General features: G+C 54.2%; 1 protein-coding gene across 1 annotated transcript in view; it reads left to right on the forward strand.

Annotated features, from left to right (window-relative positions):
* Positions 1–23,466, forward strand: part of ADARB2 (adenosine deaminase RNA specific B2 (inactive)) — a 409,625-nt gene that overhangs the window by 345,173 nt on the left and 40,986 nt on the right. Inside the window, exons 4-6 of the mRNA XM_027595682.2 lie at positions 7,590–7,704; positions 20,885–21,053; positions 22,004–22,155. Of these exons, the coding sequence (XP_027451483.1) occupies positions 7,590–7,704; positions 20,885–21,053; positions 22,004–22,155 (436 nt within the window). The remainder of the gene's footprint in view (positions 1–7,589; positions 7,705–20,884; positions 21,054–22,003; positions 22,156–23,466) is intronic.

Below are 23,466 nucleotides of genomic sequence, written 5' to 3' on the forward strand. Positions count from 1 at the left end.
TCCGCCTCTGCCCCTGGAGCACAGCGGCTACTGCTCCCACCCTGGGGGGCCCTATGTGGGGGCCGCGTCTGGTGGGACCCCCAGCTGCCCCTGCAGGGGTGGACGGGTTAGCCAGAGATTTCAGAGGAGGGCGGCAGGCTCTCTCCGTTACCACAAAAGGGCGAGGGCTTTGGGGCACCGTCTGAGCAAACCACCCATGCGCTTAGCTTTAATCTCGGAGGATTTACAGAGTGTGGTCAGATTAAAGCTGTTTTCTGAGGTTTGAGGAACCGGCCCCCAGAAGAGCGGCAGACATCACAGGCTGACAGCACAACGCAGAACTCACACACACACAACTCCATCACACCCAGCTTCTTGCCTGCTTCACAACTGTGTCCCTGATCTCGCTGAGCTTCTGCATCTGCAACCGTAAGATGGGACCACCACCGTGTACTGGGGGCTCTGCGTGTGCTGGGGGCTCTGCGCGGAGGGACATCGCCGTGTGCTGGGGGCTCTGAGCGAAGGGACATCGCCGTGTGCTGGGGGCTCTGCGCGGGGGGAAACGGCCGTGTGCTGGGGGCTCTGCGCGGGGGGACATCGCCGTGTGCTGGGGGCTCTGCGCGGGGGGACACAGCCGTGTGCTGGGGGCTCTGCGTGGGGGCACGCGGAGCCGAGTGCTGGGGGCTCTGCGTGGGGAGACATGGCCGTAGGAACAATGGCTGTCGGTAAACACAGTGCCTCAACCTTGCCGGTGGCGACCTCATCCTCACGGTCAACCTGTGGCTGGTCAAAGCCTGGGAAGGGCCCCCCTCTGCCTCCTGAGCAGAGCCAGAACTCGCTGCGTGGGCCCTATGCTCTTCCCATGCTGTGTCCCCACTGCTTACGTAGCCGCTGAGCCCGAGGAGGCACTCTGGGGACATCTGCAGAATAACCGCAGGAGCTCCTGGGTCTGGAACCGAGACCTACCTCTGGCAGCCTTGCAGCTTTGACCTCTCATCATGACGCTGCACAAATCCTCCACTCAGACCATCAGACCTCATCCCCTGCCCTGAAAAGTGAGCTCCACAGAAGACACGTGTCGTGGGCCGTCTCCACGGCATGTGATCCACATGGTGGTTCACACTCCCCCAGTCAATAAAAATATTGACCCCCTTGTCCACAGGGACATTGTATATATATGACGTACATAAGAGAAAGAAAAATTACCTTTTCAGGATGTACCATAAAAGGACGCAGCTTCTAAGAGCCACTGGGGTCTGGAGGAGAAGCCTGCTCGCCGTGGAAGCCTCTATAGGAGCTAGACCTGGGCTTTGTGGAGAGAGGGACGAGGAGGTCCCCCGTCGGCGGTCTGTGATGCTCTCATGGACAGAGATGGGGTATGGGTTTGTAAGCGCCACAGCTCCCGCCAAGCCCTGCACACAGGCCTCGGTAAAGCGAGGGTGGGGGCTGCTCTGAATCACAGTGAGGGGTTTGTATGCTCGCCGCCGGGGAAAATGTCTTATGTTAATTTAGGAAGCAATGCTAAGATATAGCTTGACTCATGTGCTGAAAAAAATACTCTTTAAGTTTGGGGCGCCTGGGTGGCTCAGATGGTTAAGCATCTGTCTTCGGCTCAGGTCATGATCCTGGGGTCCTAGGATCGAGTTCCGCATCGGGCTCCCTGCTAGGTGGGGAGGCCGCTTCTCCCTCTGACTCTGCCTCTCTCTCTCTCTCTGACTCTCATGAATAAATAAATAAAACATTTAAAAAAGATACTCTTTAAGTTAAATAATGTGTCCTAACGGGACGCACTCGCCTGTCCTGGGGAGCTGAATGAACTCCCCAGGGCCCACGGGTGCACCCTGGAGTTTGAATTTATGAAAATAATCAGTGGCATGAGCTGTTTTTAAGCTGTTTAGCTGCTTCGACTATAAACCAAGTGCCAGGTGGGGAAGAAAATGGATTATTTCACCATCTGATTAGGTAGGTTTGCAGTAACCAAAATTGACTGTCTATGTTAAATCCCAAGTGATCAAAACATAAAAAACGGCTGGTGTTAGACAGTGAGTATACGCATCCCTACGTGAACTCTAAGTTTCCGTCTAGCCTCTAGCTCCCCACATAATCAAGCACAACATCAGTTACAGACACAAACAGAACTGAGAAAGCCGATGCAAGCTGCAATCGTGTGTGCGGCTGAATTAACAACCGAGCCCCCAAAATAGCGGTGGTGCGGGGCACAGGCCGGGGAGGAGGCGGCTCGGGGCAGGGCAGGCTCCTCAGGCCTTTTCCCAAGCCCACGCACGTCTAATTTCACGAAGACTCCTGCAAGTCTGGACGAAGACAACTTGCAAGCCGTGCTCTGATTTCTCTTCCTTCCACTCTCACAACCAGGAAAACAAAAGGTCCATCAAATCCTTCCTTGCAAAACCACAAGCAAGCGTTCATGTAACACCATTTACACATTACAGGTAAATTTCAAGCAGCTCACTAAACTCTTCTCTACGTTTCAATAGAATAAGCCACCACCCGAAGTGAGGAGAGATCAAGAAAACTTTGCCTTTCTTTTTACATTCACATTTATAAGACTTGAGAAATGTGCTTCACATCAACATCAAGGACCCCTGAAAAAAAGAATAAAGCAAAAGGACTGTAGGGGAGGAGATGGGGCACGGCCAGGTCAGAGGGCAGGGGGCCGAGGCTGGGGGCCGGGAGAACGTGCACACCCCTCAGAGCCGCGAGCCGCCTGTCCTTCCCACCGCCGTGGCTCCGGCTGCCCGCTCTGCATCCAGCAGAGCCTGCGCACATCAGGTGGCTCAGAGGCGGACGAGCGAGCGGCTCGGCATCTGTATTTCCCGTGGCGCATTTCAGTCCAAACAAAAATTAAACATGCGTCAGGTGAAGCCCAGTAATGGCTGTTCACACATGAAGAACATTATTCATTGGCAGCAGAACCGTGCAGAGCTGCTGACCCACGCGGTCGGGGCCCCAGGGCCCCAAGATCCCCTAAAGGGCACGTGGGTTAGAGGTCGCTCACCTGGCTCTAGGACGCCTGGCAGGTCAGCTGGGCGGTATGGTGCTCTGTGCACCCTTCACTTTTCCCTGATTTGTCAGGTTTTACTTGCCTTTTTATAATAAATTCCTCTCATTCTTTATACTAGAGTAATGATGCTCGTGCTGTAACCTACGTCCTCAAAACCAGTGAAACCACAGGGCTGTCGGCGGGTGGACAGCTGGTGGTCCCAGGCCCCCCATGGTAGCTCCACCCTCAGGGTCTCCAGCCAGGGGGCCCGGGACAAGAGAGGAGGGATGGGGGAGAAAGAGAGGCCGGAGAGAGAAGGGGTGCCCCACACCCTCCAAAAGCCAGACCCGCGCAGGTCACTCATACCACACCCCATCTCATGGGTCTATGGGTGGAACGTGTGTGTCCCCGAATCCGCATGTTGAAACCGTGTCAGCAGCTTCTTTGGGGGGTTCAGCAGGCTATGCAGGTGCCACCCTGGCACACAGGGCATCCGTCCTGCACCTCTGCACAAAGGAGAGCAGCCTCTAGTTTCCAAATGAAGTCGCTTTTCTGTGTAGCCAGCGGTTGGGGGCGACCTCTTCTAGGAACCTCACAGGGCCCATCAGGCACACAGAACAGCAAGATGCATCCTGTGCTGACAGTATCCTCACCTCGTGGACGTTCGAAACTTCACTTTAAAGAGACGGAAAAAGGACAATCAAAAGTACATTGGAACAGCTCTTCAGAGCACACAAGGCATAGGAATCTGATCCGGGCACCTTGAAAAGTTACTGGAGAAGGAAACCACCAAGAAAATGACAAGGCAACCTACTGAATGGGAGGAGATATTTGCAAATGACATATCCGACAAGGGGCTAATATCCAAAATATGTAAACAACTTCTACAAATCAACCCTAAAAATAAAAAAACAAAAACAAAGAATCCAATTAAAAATGGGCAGAAGACATGAACAGACATTTCTCCAAAGAAGACATGCAGATGGCCAACAGACACATGAAAAGATGCTCAGTATCACTCGGCATCAGGGAAATGCAAATCAAAACCTCCATGAGATACCACTTCACACCAGTCAGAATGGCTAAAATTAACAAGTCAGGAAACAACAGATGTTGGCGGGGATGTGGAGAAAGGGGAACCCTCCTACACTGTTGGTGGGAATGCAAGCTGGTGCAGCCACTCTGGAAAACAGTATGGAAGTTCCTCAAAAAGTTGAAAATAGAGCTACCCTGTGATCCAGTAAACCCAATGAAAATGAAAACACTAATTCAAAAGATATGCACCCGATGTTTACAGCAGCAATGTCCACAATAGCCGAGATATGGAAGCAGCCCAGATGTCCATCGACAGATGATTGGATAAAGAAGATGTGGTATATATGTACAATGGACTATTACTCAGACATAAAAAAGAAAGAAATCTTGCCATTTGCAATGACACGGATGGAGCTAGAGAGTATTATATGGAGTTAAATAAGTCAGAGAAAGACAAATACCATATGATTTCACTCATATGTGGAATTGAAAAAAAAAACGAACAAAGAAAAGAAGTGACAAAACAAGAGACAGACTCTTCGCTCTAGAGGACACACTGCTGGTCACCAGCGGGGAGGTGGGGGGGGACGGGAGACAGGTGAGGGGGATTAAAAGTACACTTACCATCATGAGTACTGAGGCACACACAGAATTGTTGAATGTTGTACACCTGAAACTAATATCTAATATAACAGTGTAGGTTAATCATACTTCAATTTTAAAAAATGTTATTGGAGGAGCAAAAGACAGGAGTCTGCCCGCAAGGCGCTTCAGACTTTGAGGAAGCCAGAAGAAGGCGCGGGCAGCCCCTGGAAGCCCATCCTAGTGATAAAGCGCATGGAACCAGCCACCTGCAGGTGCCGCCAGCAGGCAGGTAGGTCCAGCACGTAGGTCCCCAGCGGAACAGCGGCTTGACCCTCTGCTGACCGCCAGCATGCTGCAGATCTAGCCGGTGGGCAGACAGTGAAGCTCATCCCCTGACCTGAGCACTGGACGTCTGCAGAAGGAAAGACCCTAGGCCCACCATTCCGTCAAGGTCCCTCTCAGCCAGCCATCAGCTCTGCTCATGCCTTTCTGGACCCCTGTGCCTGGACAGGAGCCCTTGGCCCGCGCCCAGGTCAGAGGCCCCCTTCCCAGCCAGGCAGGTGGTGCTGGGCTGCATCTTGCTGCCGGTCCTGCAAGAACAGGGCTCAAAGTCTCCTGCTCCAAAAGCGGTGTTCACTGAGGCGCCACAGAGCCCGCAGAGCCTGGGACCCCTGTTCCCACCAGCCTTGCTCCCTGCTCGTGTGCCTTCAGTCAGAGCTCAGAGCCCTGTGCCCACCAGCGTCCTTCTGAAGGTGGGACTTGATAAAATCTTCCCTTGGTGGTGGGGGGCCAAGGGTGCCAGGGACACTACCAGCCCCGTGTCTACACCTGCTACTGTTCGAGGAACAGACGCAAATGAAGAAGTTGGGCTCATCCAAGATGTACAGAATTTACCCAAATTCACACTCCTGTGGAAAACTGTTGCCCTCTGGATTACAGCACGCATGTGGAAGGTGTTGATGACAAGGCGAAGTGGTCTGCAGGTGGCCCCAAAAAAGCATGCCGTGGCCTGCCCCAGAGCCTGCGCCTGGGGCCATGCAGCTGTGACACGAAGGATCTGAGATCAGGGTGGCCCTGAATCCAGTGACAGGCGTCTTTGGAGGAGGCAGACACGGGACGGATGCCTGCAGCCCCCACAGGCCGGAGGAGGCAGGAAGGACCCTCCACTGGAGCTGCGGGAGGGAGACGAGCCCTCGCCACCTTGACCTCCGGCTGCTGTCTCCAGAGGGGACAGATTTCTGTGGTTCTGAGCCAGCGCACTTGTGGTCACTGGTTCTGGCTGCCCCAGGACACCCATATACCGTGTGCCTGGGACACATGCCCACTCTCTCTGGACCTCCGTCCCCAGGTCCCAAAGGACAAGACAGCCTCCAACCCCAAGCCAACCCTAGGACGGACTGCACAGCTCCCAGTGGAGGTGAGGCACCTCACCCAGCAGCCTGGGTTCCTGCAGGGGCCGAGCCGGGGGGAGACCCCCTCCCAGCACACACGTCCCAGGCCCAGCAGGCCCAATGGAGGGCCCCTCGCCACCTGCCAGGCCCGAATCGTCACGCCCGTATGGCACCCAGCACTATGGGTTTCGGGAGCCGCCACCGCAGCAGGCCCCCCGCGGGACAGAGGAGACAGGCGCCAACACCTCAGTGTTGTTCCGCGCAGGTTTCTAGAGTCTGGGATGCAGGCCTGTTTCCATATGAATAGGTTTTACTGCCCGTAAGTGGGATTTTTTAAAAATAAACTGTCTATTTATCTTTTGCATCTTTGTTGAGACCTGTTCTTATCTGTAGCACAACATCCGGACACCTGGCGGGAAAGTGAAGCTCCATTCCATCCCGAAATGAATCACGTGCCCCCTCACGGATAACCACGTGAGGATGCAGCCTGTGTCTGCAGCGACCAGGGAAATGATAATTAGCAATGATGATGAGATGACGAAAGAAGAACAGGCACCGTTTCTGAGCACTGACGAAACACAGGGCAGCATGCTAAGCATTTAAGATACATTAATGCATTTAATTCTCATGAAAGCACCATCGGATGAAAATTAAGAGGATTACCTTATAAATCAGGAAAACGGGCCCATGCGATTCACACCAGATCTCTCTGTCTCCAATGCCTGTGAAGGGCGCTGCCACCCAGCCTGCCTCCTCCAGCAAAGAAGGGACACGTCCACCATGGGGCCAGGTGGGAGGGAGGAAGATGACAAGAAAACCACATTCGTGGGCCACACTGCCTTAGTCATTGCAGGTGGGCTGCTTTAATAAGGACATAGGTCACACTAGGAAAATTCAACAAGTGTGCACATGCATGTGTGGGTACCGCACATGTGTGCCTGCATCTCTCTCTCTGTGTGCACACATGTGCGTGTACGTGTGCATGGGTGCGTACCACGCATGTGTGCCTGCATCTCTGAGTGCGTGTGTACATGCGCATTATCTCTGGCTGCACTGTGTGCACGTGTGTCTGTAAGTGCACGTGTGCACGTACATGTGTGCACTGTGCCTGCATCTCATGAGTGCACTTGTGTGTGCCTGTGCATGTGTGCAGAAAGTAAGGGGGCACACCGTGGGGTGAGCACAGGGAACAGCTCGGCCAGGAAGTACCTGAGACTGAGCGGTATTTATACCTTGGTTCTCCCACACCGAGAAGACAGGGAGCCGAGTGTCTAGGGTGTGCAAGCCCCCCGCTGCTCAGGATTCTATCACACAAGTGCTCCCCGAACGAGAGCTGCAGGCTGGCCCCTCCACGAGGCAGGGGAGGGCAAGAGTGGCTGTGGCCTCCCGCGGGCAGGCTCTGCTCAGGTGCAGGGCCAGGCTGGGGCTCCCGACTCAGAACCAGGGCCTGCCATGGGTCCCCATAGGGCCGTGGGGCTTCGGGACAGTGCCCACGGTGGCCTCCGGATGCCGCACACGGGGACATGGCTTGGAGGAGGAGGGAGGCCAGGATGCCGCCGGCTCAGCCATCAGAGAGGCCTGGTGCTTGTGTCTTTCAGGAATTCGCAGACTCCGTGTCCCAGCTGGTCACGCAGAAGTTCCACGAGCTGACTGTGGGCCTGGCGTCCACGCACGCCCGCCACAAAGCCCTGGCAGGAATCGTCATGACCACAGGTAATGCCTCTCGTTTTCCCTGTGGGATCCCATCCACGAGGACAGGGGATTTAGTGTCTTCCTGACCTTGGGAACCAGACGAGTCTCTCTTCCACACGAAGAAGTGAAAAAGAAAAACAACAATAGGACCCAGAGAGCTCAGTGCCGACTGTAGATGGTCAGCAAAACCCTGCTGACCCCTCCTCAGACCGGCTCTGCCCGCGCGCCTCGACTCCTACAAAGAAGGGCCACGTGAGGACCTGGCCCACGCCTTCCCTGTTAGGCTCCCTGCCTCATGGTCGAGAATGCCGTGCACTGTTGGTGTTGGCACAGCTGGAACCCAAGGTCAGGCCAGGCCACGGATTAGTCGCCTCAGGCAGGCGGTGAGGAGGCTGCCTGTGTGCACCTCGCACTTCCCCGCGGCACCTGCATTTCCTCTGTGCACAGGGAGTCTGAGCCCCCACTGGGGTGCAAACCACTTCCTGAGCCCCATCATGGAAGACGGTGGGCACTCCTTCCTGCCAGCGGTTCACAGACGTGGAACCCCATCCCACACGCGGGGCAGGATGGGAGGGGAACGTCCGGACCGCAGGGAAGGTCATGGCCTCGGACAGCCAGGGTGGGAGACGCAAGAGTTAACTCCCAGCACTCAGTTTTTGGTGAAAACATCTATTAATGGTAACTAACCAGTTGGTCATTTGAACTGTGTACACTTTCTGATTCCAGAGTTGGGTATGAGTTGGTCATGACCTACTCAAAATGCTGCTTGCAGAAATAACTGGCTTTGGGTTAAGTTTCACAAAGAGGATTTGCATGTGTAGACAAAGACCATCTACATGATGACCAAACATATGTATGTTGAAAATCAGTTAAAAACCAGAGAGTTGGCATATTTTTCGTACCATTCTAGCCCCGAGGGCCCCTCAGGTTCTGCCAAGCGCAGGACGCTGGGGGAGGGGCAGAGCCACAAGGGCAGATATTGCTCAACCTTTCCATTGTGGGCATCTTAGTGAAACGGAATGAAAAATGCCTCCCCTGCTGTAACTGGGGAAGGAGAATAAGGTGTATGAAGTGCTTTGAAAGGTAAAATGACTTTATGAGGATAATGTGCTAAGGGAAAGGCAATTCCGTTTCGTCAGTGACACCACTGTATCCGGGGCCGGCATTCTGCCCAAGCCGCTGACACTTGCCCTTCCATACATTCAAACGTCCACCTCCGCGTAGAAACTGAAATATTCTAAACTGAGGGCTAAGGATCCACCTCAGTCAAGAGCATTCCCGCTGGACCTGGCATTCCTTTCTCCGGCAGCCAGCAGCCGTGGACCAGATGCATCTACATGTGGGGCACCATTCTGCACACCCACGAGGGTGACAAGAAAAGACACAGCCTCCACTTCAGGATACGGTCTAGGGAACAGATGGTGCTGGAGAAGCACAACTGCTTGGGTTTGACTCCCAGCTCTACCTGCAACTAGCCATGGGACCTTAGGTCAATCTGCCTCTTGGCAACTCAGAGGGAAGGAAGGGAGGGAGGGAGGAAGGGAGGGAGGCAGGAAGGGAGGGAGGGAGGGAGGGAGGGAGGGAGGGAGGGAGGGAGGAGGGAGGGAGGGAGGGAGGGAGGGAGGGAGGAAGGAAGGGAGGGAGGGAGGAAGGAAGGGAGGGAGGAAGGGAGGGAGGCAGGAAGGGAGGGAGGGAGGGAGGGAGGGAGGGAGGGAGGGAGGAGGGAGGGAGGGAGGGAGGGAGGGAGGGAGGGAGGGAGGGAGGGAGGGAGGGAGGGAGGGAGGGAGGGAGGGAGGGAGGAAGGAGGTAGGGAGGTAGGCAGCTTGGGAGGAAGGGAGTGATGGAGGGAGGGAGGGAGGAGGGAGGGAGGGAGGGAGGAAGGAGGGAAGAAGGGAGGGAGGAGGAAGGAGGGAGGAGGAAGGGAGGGGGGAAGGAAAAAGGGAGGGAGGAAGGAAAAAGGAAGGGAGGAAGGAGGGAGGAAGGGAGGGAGGAGGAAGGAGGGAGGGAGGAAGGGAGAGAGGAAGGGAGGAAGGAGGGAAGAAGGGAGGGAGGAGGAAGGAGGGAGGAGGAAGGGAGGGGGGAAGGAAAAAGGGAGGGAGGAAGGAAAAAGGAAGGGAGGAAGGAGGGAGGAAGGGAGGGAGGGATGGAGGGAGGGAGGGAGGAAGGGAGGAAGGGAGGAAGGAGGGAGGAAGGAAGGGAGGAAGGAGGGAGGAAGGAAGGGAGGGAGGAGGGAGGAAGGAAGGGAGGGAGGAAGAAGGGAGGGAGGAAGGAAGGGAGGAAGGAGGGAGGGAGGAAGGAAGGGAGGGAGGAGGGAGGAAGGAAGGGAGGGAGGAAGGAAGGGAGGGAGGAAGAAGGGAGGGAGGAAGGAGGGAGGAAGGAAGGGAGGGAGGAAAGGAGGGAGGAAGGGAGGCAGATAGAAGGTGAGAGGGAGGGACCTGTGTCTCGCCTCCATTGGGCTCTATTCCCAACCCCGGTGCTTAGGTCGCTGTGATCTGCTGAGTAGTTTTTCCAGGATTTCCCAGCTCTGGAGCCGACTGTCCAATATCTTCCCACTTTTCTGGAAAACTCAATTCTAGGAAGTCTTGAAAGCTACTCTCAGACCTCCCTTGGAAAACAGTAACATTTTACAGAGACTCACGGGAAAATGGCGAGTGAATACACTGGTTTTTGTGCAGGCGATTTACCTACGTGAACTGAATTTATTCTATGAAGTGAGACTGTACACGAATTAGTGACTATAAACACTGAGGAATAAAGTGCTGAAACTTGCCTTCTTGTTATAAAGAGAAGGTTTCATAGACACACTGATTAACAAGAGATTAGGGAGATGTGTGCAAAATCACTGGTACAAATATTTTGTAAAAACCATTTACTTAAAGTTGCTGTGACATCTGACCTTCCTTCTAGCTCAGGTATTTAAGCAAATGCGCAGGAACCTCCAAGAGGGAAGGACACTCTTACTTACTTACAAAGTTACAAAAGTTACAAACGTGCGCGGATTCTGAAGGAAAACCTGATCACGATGCCTCCCATTTCCAGGTGGGACACCAGCTCATCCACGTCACTCAGTGCCTGCAGGTGCTTTCCCCTGACGAGCCCGTAGGACAAATCGGGTAGCAGAGACATGTGCTTTACGGATAGGACAGTTCTTACTGTTATCCAAATAGCGCAGTATCTGGTAAAAACTCAAGCAGAAGCGAGCTCAGGAAGGGACACGGTGTTCTCCCACTGGCCCAGCAGGGAAGCTGGCGCTGATCACTTTCCTTTTGGGTCCTCGTGACTCCAAACACTATATCCATTCTGTATTTCCATTTTTTTCAATTCTGAATATTGATTTGCGCTGGTAAAATCTGACGCTTTTTGCTTTTTCATGATCGTGTTTGTAACATTCATGGGTTCAGGTAACATGCTTACACTTCTCTTCCTTACGCTGTCAAGCGGACAGCGTGCCGTCGGGCCCCTGGCCGGCCTGGCGAGCCGCCTCGTCTCATACGCACATATTTTCACGTTACCGTAACTAGCACAGCCTCTTCTGTGCCGTACTTCAGTCTTCCGTCCTCTGTCCGGTGAGCCTAAATGTTGGAAAGCATTACACGGCCTCGCACAGTCAGGACGCGGTAGGGGCCACCGCCGAGCGCAGGCTGAGCCACGGTTCCTGTGCTATCCCCGCACCATGTCCCAAGAGCGCCAGGGGCCACGCTCGTACATTCCCACTCCTGCCACCACTCACTCAAAGCCGCCTCACATTTAGGGTTGACCCACATTTGTTGCTAGACCTCCGCAGAGAGCCTCTGAAGTCTTAGGTGTGCTTTCTGGGTGCTCCGCTTTCTCTTCTTTCACTGACAGGAAGGAAGTGCCTTTGGCACGCCTGCTGGCCAACGAGTCCCCACGTCCGTGGACAGGCCCACGTCCTTCCCCGGGCCCCAGCCACACCCCCAGCACCAGCCTTGCTGCTTTCTCCTCCCTTCTCCCAGCCTGACAGATGCAGCCTCAAGAAACACCGTCAGAACATGTGGGGACAGAAACCGGGCATGCTCACTCACAGGCTGCATGCCAACCATGCTCTCAAACTCCTGGAGTAGCTTTGCTTGGGGAGAATTCTGTGCTTGACATTATTTTCCCTGCACATCTGGGGGGGATTTTTCTACTATCTCTTACCTACTGTTTCTAACCAGAGGCATCTGGCTGATGTCTCTGCCGGATTGCCCCACCCTGCCTACGGAGGGGAAAGACACTTTTTGTAAACTGAATGTTTTATAATTTCATAAGAATGTGTGTAGGCGTGAGCCACGCACCTGCTCTGATTTATTTAAGCTGTTTATTTCTGTACTTTTTTTCATATTCTTTGATAAATTCCTTCCTTTACATACATTTTTGTCCAATTTTCAGTACTCCGACCGGATCCTCAGTCTCTTCCCTTTCCTGGTGCATCTACCCATTTCCTCTGTGTCCTTGGGCCCTTCTGAAACTTCCCCAACAGCTCTTCAAATGCCCACTGTTTCTTAATTTCCGCAACGTGTATCACTCAAGACATCTCTCTTGTTCTTAGGTTCCTCCTCCCTCTTGTTTTATAGATGTGACGCTCCTCACAGGTCCCTGGGGAGCCTCGACAGCTGAGCCTCCTCTCTTCTCGGACTGTGCTTCCTCTGATCAAGCCCGCTTTGTTTATAGTCAGTCTTTCTCTTTTATCCTGCTTGTGGCTTCCATACTTATGAATATTCACATTTGTGAGAAAAATACCAACTCTGCTCTCACAGTGCAGCTCCAGTTTCCCCTGTAACTGGGTCTCTCTCCCCAGTGGAAGGCAGGATACATACAAGCACAAGCCTCCTCGACCCACGTGGGTCGGGGACCAGCCAACGGTCCTTAATTAAAAGTCACCTGGTGAGCCCGCCCTTGGTGGCTGCTGGCTCAGTGCCTGCCTTCTCTGGGCCCGCCCTGCAGGTGCTTGCTCCTTCGCAATGGCGCCTCTGCACAGTGCCGGGATTTCATCCTGTCTGTCCACACCCTCCAAATCCTTCCGGTCCGAGGATCCCCCAGGAGGAAAAGCAATGAGTCGCTCCCTCTGCCCTCCTCAGCCAGAAACCTGGACATTGTTTAGCCAAGCTGTCAAGCGATGGCTCTGTCTTCTCCTTTGTTAAGAAATCCTGGTGTTTCCATGGGAAAGTGACTCTTGAAGGAGCTATTAATAATGATGATTTCATTTGATATGCAAATTTATAATGTTGATAGCACTTTTGCATACACTAATCAAGGTAATTGCTACAACCCTGTGAAGTGGGAGATGCAGGAATCTTAATTACGGCTTTTAAGAAATACAGACAAGGAGATGAAGGGGCTAGGTGTCTTTCCTTGAGTCATGGGAAGGCGGGCAGAGCCAAGAGGTGGGCGGCAGACTCCACAACACCCTGCCGAAGGGTCCCTACACATGTGCACGAGGCGTGGTGCTGAGATGCATGCTCTTTGCCTGCAAAATTATTCGCTTCTAAGCTTATTAAGTAAATGACCAGAAGAAAGACTCCCCTGGTGCGTATTTTCAGAAGTTTATGTTCCAGCCTGTCTTTGCTGGCCTGGTCTGCAAAACACATTCAGAAGCTGTGGCTTTGACAAACATCCTTCCGGTTTAAGCTGGTGGGCGGCTCTATGCACACCCCACGAATGCCTGGGACGCACGACTGCCTAGCAAAAACGCACATCTCTTGAAGACAGGATGGGGAAGAAAACAGCCTACAAAGCCAAACTTTGTGAAAACAGCCCAGAACAGCTCCGTTCAGGATGGCAGACTCTTGTGGACAAAGCGGGCTGTCCTGTCTTATAGGGAAAATCTCAAAGTCCCAATGAACAACATGAGACACGTGTTCTGCTGTGTTTCAGAGCTTTTTGCTCTGAACCTAAAACGACCCCACCAGTGAAGAAATCTGCTTCTGTGCTGTCCGAGCCATGCTCCACTGGAGTCAGGGTCAGCCACGGCGCCACACCAGGTAAGGCGGTCCTGGTAAGTCCCGACGGCTGGACCACAGCCAGCACCTCTCTTCCGAGCGCACGAGGGGCCTGGTCAGCCCCCTCTGCACAGAGGACTCCTTCAGGTGCATGCAGATCCCCAAACCCTTTCTTCCCGGTTTCTCCCCAGAGTGACTGGCAATTACTTTGATCATAAAAATAAAAGTGGGTCTTTCCATTTACACCCAGGAGGGCATGGGGAAGATGGATAAAGACCGTAGGCAGAGCCTCGAGTGGGGATGGGAGATGGTGAACAGTCACCTGGAATTCAGAGGGTTGGTCTCGGAAGACGCTGCGAGGTGCAGAGCCTCACGGAGTGGGAGGAAGGTTCAGGCCCATCGACACTCGCGGGGGCCGACCTCCTACACGCAGGGAGCAGGACGGACAGCGATTCCCAGTCTTCGGTTTAAAGGGTTAGGTCTAAACCACGAAATGCAGGATGTGCTTTACTTCTGACCTTCATGTAGCATGAATGCCGACTTGTTATATTGAACGCCCTCCTAACACGGAGAGGGAAGGAAGATCCATCGCTGAGCGGACGTGGCCTGTCTAGAGATCATGGGAGCTGACCCCAGAGTTACACCTGTGGCCCCCAAGGGGAGCCCACTGAAGAGGGGCAGCGGCCTGACCTGGGCCAGCCCTCCCGCGACACCAGATGCCCCTCCTCAGCGAGCAGGTGCACAAGGAAACACACAAAACAGGGAGGAAGACAGCACTCCCGCCGCATCCCTGCAGGAGCGCGTGCCCCACCCACGGTGTCCAGGGACTTCTGCACTCTTCATACGGGTCCATCGTAAGCTGGCATTTAACTGCCCAAAAGATTTCACTGGGGAAGAAAACCAAACATTGCCCTTGGGTGGCAGAGGTATAACAAACGTGTTCTACACGGAGCAAACGTGAAGCTGGCAAAGCTAATGGCCTTGACGCACTCTGGATTTTCAGATGCATTCACAGTTCATTCCCGTGCGGCCCAGTTGACCAGATGTTTAAGTTTTCAAGAATTAGCTGCCGCAGGAGGTAACTGCTCTGTGGGATGGGGGGCACGGGGCACGGGGCTGCTCCTGGACTCCTCTGCACCGAAGTTGGGGGCACCCCCACGTCTCCCAGACACACAGACCACAGTGCCAGCATTGCACCCAGGGCCTCACAGCCAGCACTACGGCGTCCCTCTCTCCTGCCACAGGAGCCCGCCCACCGAAGGGCCCTAATGAGGGTGTGATTCCTGCACTGACAGAACACAGGCTTCTACTGTAATTCTAGCAGCGGGCGCTGTAGGGGAAGTCTGGTTGTAGTACTGACAGCTCGGATAACAGCATTTTTAGGAGATTCGGACTGGCACCCGTTACACATGTCACAGGATGCTCTCTCATCCCCAACAACTAGCTAGCACTAGATTTATCCCCTTGTTCCACACAGGACAGCAGACGGGCTCCCCCGACGGAAGTCTCGAGTGAGTAGCAGAAACAGGGTTATGTGACTCCAGACATCGGGTCATGGCGCGGGTTGCGTCCTGCCCGCCTGCGCCTCGCGGCTCTATGCTCTCCACCCTGGCACTGCCGCTCCCAGGGCAGCACAAGGAACTTGTGTGCACATGTACTTTCCTCCTCAAGTCAGCGTACCTGCAGTATTTGGAGAAGACAGCCCTGGGGGACGGCCACTAACCAAGGCCCTGGAGGGAGAGAAATCTGCGTCGAACGTGAAAATGTTTCCCTTCAGTCTTACCCATGTCCCTCCTGGACGAGACATGCCTAAGCTAGCATTTTATGTCTACTCCAGTCCAAACAAATTAAAGGAAATTTAGGACAGAAACAGACCCTGACAAGAGGAAGGAACTGATTCACAGGAAAAGTCAGATAATCAAACACAGAGTCTCCCAAGTGAGGAGAGAGGTGAAAGGGCAGGCGCTCTGCAACCCCAGCGTGCATGGCGGACACTGCAGGATGCAGTGCAGGCTCCTACTGGGGACATCCGAGGAGGGCCGCCACCTCCATGGGAGCCTGTGGAAACCCTACTACTGGGGCCATGGCACTCAGTGGGCACAGCGCTAGAAAACAGGGAGTCAGAACTCATTTCTAGACCACACCCTCAGGCATACTAAACCCATAAAAACCCATACTTTTGATATTTGTTTCTTAGACCCTGGCAGGTATATTTATGTATAGTTTTATTTTTAGAAATTTTGTAATCAGAGGTTGCATTGTGAAAATTTCTATTCAAAGGGTTTGAGTGGGCTCAGAATTGCTCGGTCCCAGTTAAATAAATAAAAGGACATTCCCAAAGATTGCCCAAAGTTGGGGGTGGAGGTGCACGGGGCTGACGAGGGCAATGCAAGCGGCCAGCCAGAGAGACACGTTCACTCTGGTCCTGGAACTCTTTTTGACTGTGTTTGCACACAGGGATCCGGCACCGGTCTCCTCTGGGACAGAGTGAGGTGTGCTTGCTTGCGATGAGTCACCAGGACAGTGAACTCACGGAATTATTTTATGCATCTGAATTTAGCAATTTTTACTGCTTTGAGACTTTTAGTTATAATCAGAAAAGTCTTTCACTCACCAAATTTACCAAGAGATTATCCCATGTTTTCTTCTAGTGCATTTACATCTTTTTGTTGTTATTTTAATCAACCCAAGTCCACAGTTTGCACTCTTGGTGTCGAACATTCTCTGGGTTTGGACAGATGTATAAGGACACAGACCCAGATTCCAGTGTCACACAGAGCAGCTTCACGGCCCCGAGAACCTCTGTGCTTTGTCTCTCCACTGCTGCCCCCACCCCCGGAAAACGCTCCTCTTTTCTTATCTCCGTAGTTCCACCTTTCCCAGAATGCCATCCAGCTATGCGGGCCTTGCCTTATTGGCGTCCTTCACTGAGTGATCTGCATCCAAGCTTCCTCCATGTCTCTTCATTGTTTGATGGCTCCGTTCTTTTTATCACTGAATAATATTCCATTGTCTGGATGGACCACAGTTCATTTATCCACCACCTGCTGGGGGACATGCTTCTGAGTTCGGGTGATTATGAATAAAGATGCAGCTCTTCATGCGTTTGCATCAACACCTTTGATCCACCTGTTACCTATGCTGGTGCACAGTAAAGATGCAGTTTTGTTTTTCAGAGGGCTCTTCAGTTACTGGATAGCTCTAATGGGATAGTGACTCCAGTGTCTCCAACCCACAGGTTTGAGATGTCAGCACCTCTATCCTGCAGTAAATTCCTTTCTGACTTTGGGTCAGTTCCTGGACTCTCTGCTTTGTTCCCCTGTTAGGACTTCCTGCGTCAGAACCATGGCAATTTGCTATTGAGCCCTTGTAACCTGCTTGATGTCTACTGGGCTTCGTGCCCTGCTATTGGTCTTCTCTCCCAGAACTTCCTGGGTTACCCACAAAAATCAGCTTGTGTGGTTCAAAAATAAAGCAAAACTAAACTTTTCAACCAGGTTTTCTTGGTCAAAAACAAGCCCCCGTGCTGTTCCTACTAGAATCATATGAACCTTATCAATCACTGTAGAGAAGGTTCCAGACATCAAATCTTTCCGTCCAAGAAGGTGCAACATCCATGTGTTCGAGTTTTGTTGGTGTCTTTCGGGGGGAGTAAATGTTTTATTCATTTCTCGTCTTGATCGTTTCTTGTTAAACTCATTCCTGTTATCTTGTTTGCTTCAGTAAATGGAGCTGTTTGTCCTTTACGGTTTCTCACGAGCTGTTGTGGGTACACACGGAAGCTACTGATTTCTGTATATTAACTTGTACCCCATCACCTTACCGACCGTCCTATTATTTCTAGCAGTACACTCCGACTGGATCCTCCAGAGGTTCCCACATCCACGGTCACAGTGCCTTCTGCAGCGACACTGTTCCTTCTCCGTTCCAATTGCTCTGTCTCCATTTTCCTTCTCTTGTTGTGTTGGCTAATAGCTTCGGTGAATATTAAGTAATGGAGTCACCGTGGGCATTCCTGCCGTGTTCCTGAGCACCGCAGACGTCCCTCTAGTGTTCAAGCCGCTGGGGGCTTGCGTGTATACACCTGTCATGTGTGTGTGTACCTCTCCGTACATATGCGTGTGTCCCTGTGTGTCTACCCCTCTCTATGTGTGTGTGTAACATCACATTGGAAAAATACAACTATTTCATTTATTGAGTTTTTATCAAAACAGTTGTTGGACTTTGTCAGATGTCTTCTAAGTGTCCGTAATTATAATCATATTTTTGTACTGCACTTTAATTGAATCGAACCCACTTTTGCATTTCCATAATAAACCCCCCCTTGTAGTGATTACTGTATTGGTCCTTTCCTCCAGTGCTCGGTGGTTAGTATTTGATTTAGAATCTCTGGTATCTATAACTGAGGCTACCTGTTTTCCTTCTGTGCATTCTCAGTCAGGCGGATAGACCAGTAACAGGCATTTCGTGATAAAAACAACTTGAGGCTTTCCTTGTCTTCGTGTGCTCCGGGACTCTTTATAAATAGCCTTGAAATCAGCTGCTGCTTCAAGGTTGGTAGAATTCTCCCACAAAACTGACTGGGCCTGGGGCTTTGCAGGAGGGGGTCTCTGATCACGTTTTCTATTCGTTCCACAGAAGTCAGTGGGGCCGTGTTTCCTGGGACTGTTGCTCATGCTGTCCTTCGGCCACACCCCCGGAACCCCATAACCAGAGTCCCGTGCGGGGTCGCACTTCATGGGGGCTGGTGCGGCCGGGGCCACAGCGCCGCTGGGGGAGCAGCTCCACACCTGCCCACAAGCACATGGCGCCTGTGGCCCCCGCATCCTGCAGAGTGTTCTCCCAGATCAGCCTGAGGCCAGACTCACGACACCTCCTCTTTGGCTTCTTCCCTCATCCCCCCCGCCATCCAGGGGCCCCGGCTCTGGCCAGCTTGTCCAGAGCCCGTGCACGCAGTTCCCCCCCACCCCTTCGTCCCAGCGACAGTCTGTGCACAGACTTACGCGGTAGTCATCACGCAATACCTTATTTTGTGGACGTTTCTGTCTCTGAGCCATCTCCCCCAAATTCATGATAAATTCTTTGAAGGATAGGCTGCGTCACATGGCACGATGCTGACAATAGGTGAGACTAACAGAAAGCAAATAAGCAAATAATGCATCTCTTGGGCCTCATAACTGTGCTGAATACGGCAGAGCCCAGAGTCCAGAGGAGCTGAGGATTAATGAAGGGTGAAGGGACAGCAGTTTCCGTTTCTACAGCTCCGATTTCCACAGAATTAAGAGAGGAGCATCAGACCAGCCCTTGGGAGAAATAGTTCTCTGCTGCTAAGTTATCCTGCACTTGCACCAGACATCTGAATATTGAAAAACTGCAAGGAAACAATTATAAATGTTACTTCCCATTACTCTAAATACCCGCTTTAATTAAGCTGGAATCCACAAAGCACAGAGCAGGGTATAAGCACCTCTTACTCGTACAGTGTTTGGGCCAGAGGTCACTGAGGTCCCTTGGGCTGGACTCTGAGTGTTTATAGGGGCCCCGGAACAGTGGAGGGTGAGCTTGGGGCAGGAATGCCAAGCTCCAGGCCTTGCCTCCACGCCCAGACTCCAGGTATGAGCCGGCTGCAGTCATCTTCCCCTCACAGGACAAAGAATAACCTGAGATCGTGGTCTCCTGGGGTATCCCTAAACACCACATTTTAGAGTCATGAGTCTGGGGTTCGTTCTGAAGGTTTCTTTGGTTTCGTTTGTCTTCCCTTCTTGCAGAGAATGTTGTTTTTGTTGCCGAGATTCCTTGGATCATGGTCAGAATGAGCACCATCTGGTGTACGTAAATCATGGGGTCTCCACTGTGTGAAGGACCCATCAGCTCCTGGCCTCAGCATGGATCCGCGGTGGGAAAGGGGAACTCGGGGGCCACGGTGGGGAGGCATGCCCAGGCAGCAGTGAACACCGCCCCATTCGATGGCTAGGAACCCGGGCGCAGAGAAAGGGTCAGAAAACCACCCCATTAGTTTGACCTCAAAACCCTCTGCTCTTACATATAAAAAGAGCATTCAAAATCACAACAGCTCGGCGCGCCCAGTGAGTTTATCTCTTCCGTGGGTCACATGGGACAGCCACAAGCTAACACAAGCCTGGCTTCCTAGTTCTCCCCTCAGCCCCGGGAAGACAGCTGTCTGGGGCTCACAGGGCCTGGGAAAGGGCTGTGCGGACCCTGACAGGAGAGGAGGAAGGAGCTGTGTGGGCTGTGACGGAGCCCCTGCTTCTTGGCTCCCACCTGTGCTGCCGCTCTTTAGGGAAAACAGAAAGCCTCGTGGCGCTGAATCAGAACAGCACACATTTTCACTGCAGTCTGTGATGGGCACTGTCATGCACGGGCCTTCAGTTTTGGGAAGCAGAATCTGCAGCAGAGGCCAGGACCAGGGGGGCTCCCACTTCTGTGCTGGGTCTGGGGAGAGGGCAGCCCGAGCAGACACCCCCGGCCCCCATCCATGAGATGCACCTCTGCCAAGGGACGCACCAGGGCCGGGCACTGTGCCGCACGCGAGTGCCGGTGGTCCTGCTGTCCGGCCAGCTCGCCTTCAGGGCCCTCCGGCCTCGAGGCCCAGACTGCTGAGCCTGTGACACAGGCACCTACACGTCCTGCAGGCCCTGAGCTGGGGACGTGCTCCAGCTTCAGGGCAAAGGGGTAGAGGGCCCAGTGCTGGGGGGCATAGAGATGGGCCTCCTCAAAGGACCCAGACGTCGGTTCAGCTCCTGCCCATGGTCCCAGGTGTCTTGTCTCAAGTCCTGAGTGGCGGCTCCAGGGTAAACGTGCACGGGGATGGGGGCCGGCCTGGGGGCCTGTTCTCACGGGAGTCCCCGCCTGGCTCAGGCCTCCACCCCCGTCCTGCCTGCACACGGCATGCTTCCATCAGCAAAACTTTCTAAGGATGCAACTCTCTTCCCACAGGACGAGGGGGAGGTGGTTGCAGGATTTCCGGGGTTTGTCCCAGCGGTCACAGCCTGGCCAGGCTCAGGGCTCTGCTCCCCGCTTTCAGAACCACAGCCTGACACCCAGCAGCCCGCCCAGTCTCCCCCGCCCGGTGGGCACCGCACTGCTCCTGCTGGTGTGTTTGGTGGCAAGCTGCACCTCTCGCCACGTTCACCGGCGAACATCGAGTCTCCCGGTGTGGGAGGGCTGGGGTCTCCGGGCTCGGAGCGGGGAGAGCAGACTCACTCCCATGCAGGTGGTCTGATGCCTTCTCTGTCCCCCAGGCTTGGACGTCAGGCAGGCGCAGGTCATCGTTCTGTCCTCGGGGACCAAGTGCATCAGCGGAGAGCACATCAGTGACCAGGGGCTGGTGGTCAACGACTGCCACGCGGAGATCGTAGCCAGGAGAGCGCTGGTCCACTTCCTGTACACACAGCTGGAGCTGCACCTGAGGTAACTGTGCCTGGACGCCCGAGCTCGGGACACAGGCTGCTCCTGGTCCGTACAGGACGGCGACCGCAGGGCAGTCCCAGGGCACACGGGCAGACTCCCGTCCAAGCGAGGCTCCGTTCCCTCAGCTGACTTTGCGTGAGCCCCGCGGCCAGCAGCAGCCCAGCACACAGGCCTCCATCAGCTCTGGGCCTGCCAAGGGTGCCAGGGACGGGGTGTGGGTCTCCCAAACGCGCCCAACGGTTCTCTCTCCTAAACACCCAACTCACAGCTCCAGGCTGACACGTACCGTGGTGTGGGGCCCGGGAGCAGAGCAGGGAGGCAGACAGGCCGGGGGTGAGCCTCGGGGTTTCCCGGGGGGAATGTCTGCACTGCTGCCCATGTGATCACAGGACCCAGCAACAGAACCCGTCACCAATGGGGCAGAACGGGGACAGCAGCGAGCAGCAGGAAGCCTGTGCGCAGCGGACACGGCCTCCTGCCCTCGGGCTGGGGCTTCCAAGGGCAGAGGCCTGGGCCCATCACAGGCTGGGGGAGCGGGCGCACCACCCTGGGTCACGGCGGGTGCAGGAGGAAAGGGGGTCTCTCCAGGCGCTGGAGGCCAAGCCCTCCCCACTTTTAAAGCCATTCCTCTGACTCCTTTGCGCACAGAGCCATGAGCCCCGTGAGGCTTTATAATGCAGAGAGGGGGGCTAGCATCACCGAGGGGCCTGGCTCCGTAACAAAGGGGCCCAAGACGCAACGTTCCAGGGCATCGGGGCCTGGCCAGGTCTCCTTGCCCCGTGTCACTGCCGCCTGCCCCAGACACAGTCCTGCGGGGAGAAAGCGCCATGCAGGGGGCAACGAGAGAAATACGGGGAAATAAGACACAAAACCAGGCAAAGGCATGGGCCCAGTGGGCGCCTTTCTGGTCGGCTCGTAAGAGGTGACCAGGACCCTCTCTTTGACCCTAGCAAGCGGCGGGAGGACTGGGAGCACTCGATATTTGAGCGGTCCAAGGACGGCGGCTACCGGCTGAGGGAAAACGTGCTATTCCATCTCTACGTGAGCACGTCCCCCTGCGGAGACGCCAGGCTCCACTCACCCTACGAGATCACCACAGACCGTAAGACACAACCCCTCTCCTCTGCCGGCCCCGTGCCAGGCCATATGTGCTGGCCATGCTCGCGCACATGACCTGGATGCCTCTGTGGTGGTCAGGAGGGTCCTCCCCCCGAAGCCCCAGCGTGAATGCCCAGATCACGGAAAGCAGGGTCGCTCCCCTTCACGTCAATCGGTCAGCAGCCCGCACCCTGGTCTGCAGAAGAGAGGGCAGGAGAACAGGACGGGAGTTACACGGAGCGCGAGCAAGTCCAAGCGGCTTTGCTCACCTTTGCCTGCAACCTTGCGGAAAATAACGCTGAGTTTGTTTATTTATGTATAACGAAGCCAGGGGTAGGTGTTGCCCCGGGGTGATGAACTCCCATGCAGAGTGCTGGGCAGGACCTGCCCTCTTGGGGGTTTGGGCAGAGCAGGTGTAAACGACAGTGCCCACCCAACATACGGGTCCAGTGACATTAGCATCTCCAGGAAGAAGGGCTGAGCTGCTCCAGAGTGCCATTAAACTGTCCTTGATATGATGCGTGCATACAACACATACTGTGCATGCATGCGCACCACACACATGCACACATACGTGCACACACACACGCAGACCCATCCCAGAAGCATGTGTACATACAACACATACCGTGCGTGTGCACCACACACATGCACACACACGCAGACCCGTCCCAGAAGCAGCACCAGGCAAACCATCTGAGGTAGGCAGTGAAACCGAGCATGTATATGATGCGGGATCTGGTCCCAGTGAAGATGCTGACTCATCCCAGGAAACCTACAGCAGACGAGACACATGCAGGGAAGGTTTATTTTTGGCCTCTGATTCCCCACCATGGAAGGCCACATTTGTGTTCTAATTACCAGTGGAAGGAAAGAAAAGTACTTTCTGAACCCCTGCTGCTCCAGGCGCTGATGAGGTAAAGAAGGTGCAGGGAAAACAGCCCTTTTAAAAAACCTACATGTATTTAACTTAGTCTATTTCTCTAACACGGTTGCAGCCTGGCCAGAAAAATCCATCCTCCTTCCTGCCACCTTTGCTCCAAGACCACGGCTCTCCCCTCTGGAGTAACGTTTTCCTTACTATATTCCTCTGTGGCCGCTGGGGTGGATTATAACCAGCAGGCATTTCTTCCTCACAATCTGGGGGCTGGACATCCCAGATCCAGACACCCGCAGGTCTGGCGTCTGGTGAAAGCCACAGCCTGGTTCTTGGGCGGCGTCTTCTGTGCCCTCACCGGGGGAAGGGGCGAGGGGGCTCCCTGGCGCCTCCTTCACAAAAGCACGAATCCCATCGGGAGGCCCCACCTCCTGACAC

The sequence above is a fragment of the Zalophus californianus genome, chromosome 9, assembly GCF_009762305.2.
Source record: "Zalophus californianus isolate mZalCal1 chromosome 9, mZalCal1.pri.v2, whole genome shotgun sequence".
In the NCBI taxonomy this organism is placed as follows: Eukaryota; Metazoa; Chordata; class Mammalia; order Carnivora; family Otariidae; genus Zalophus; species Zalophus californianus.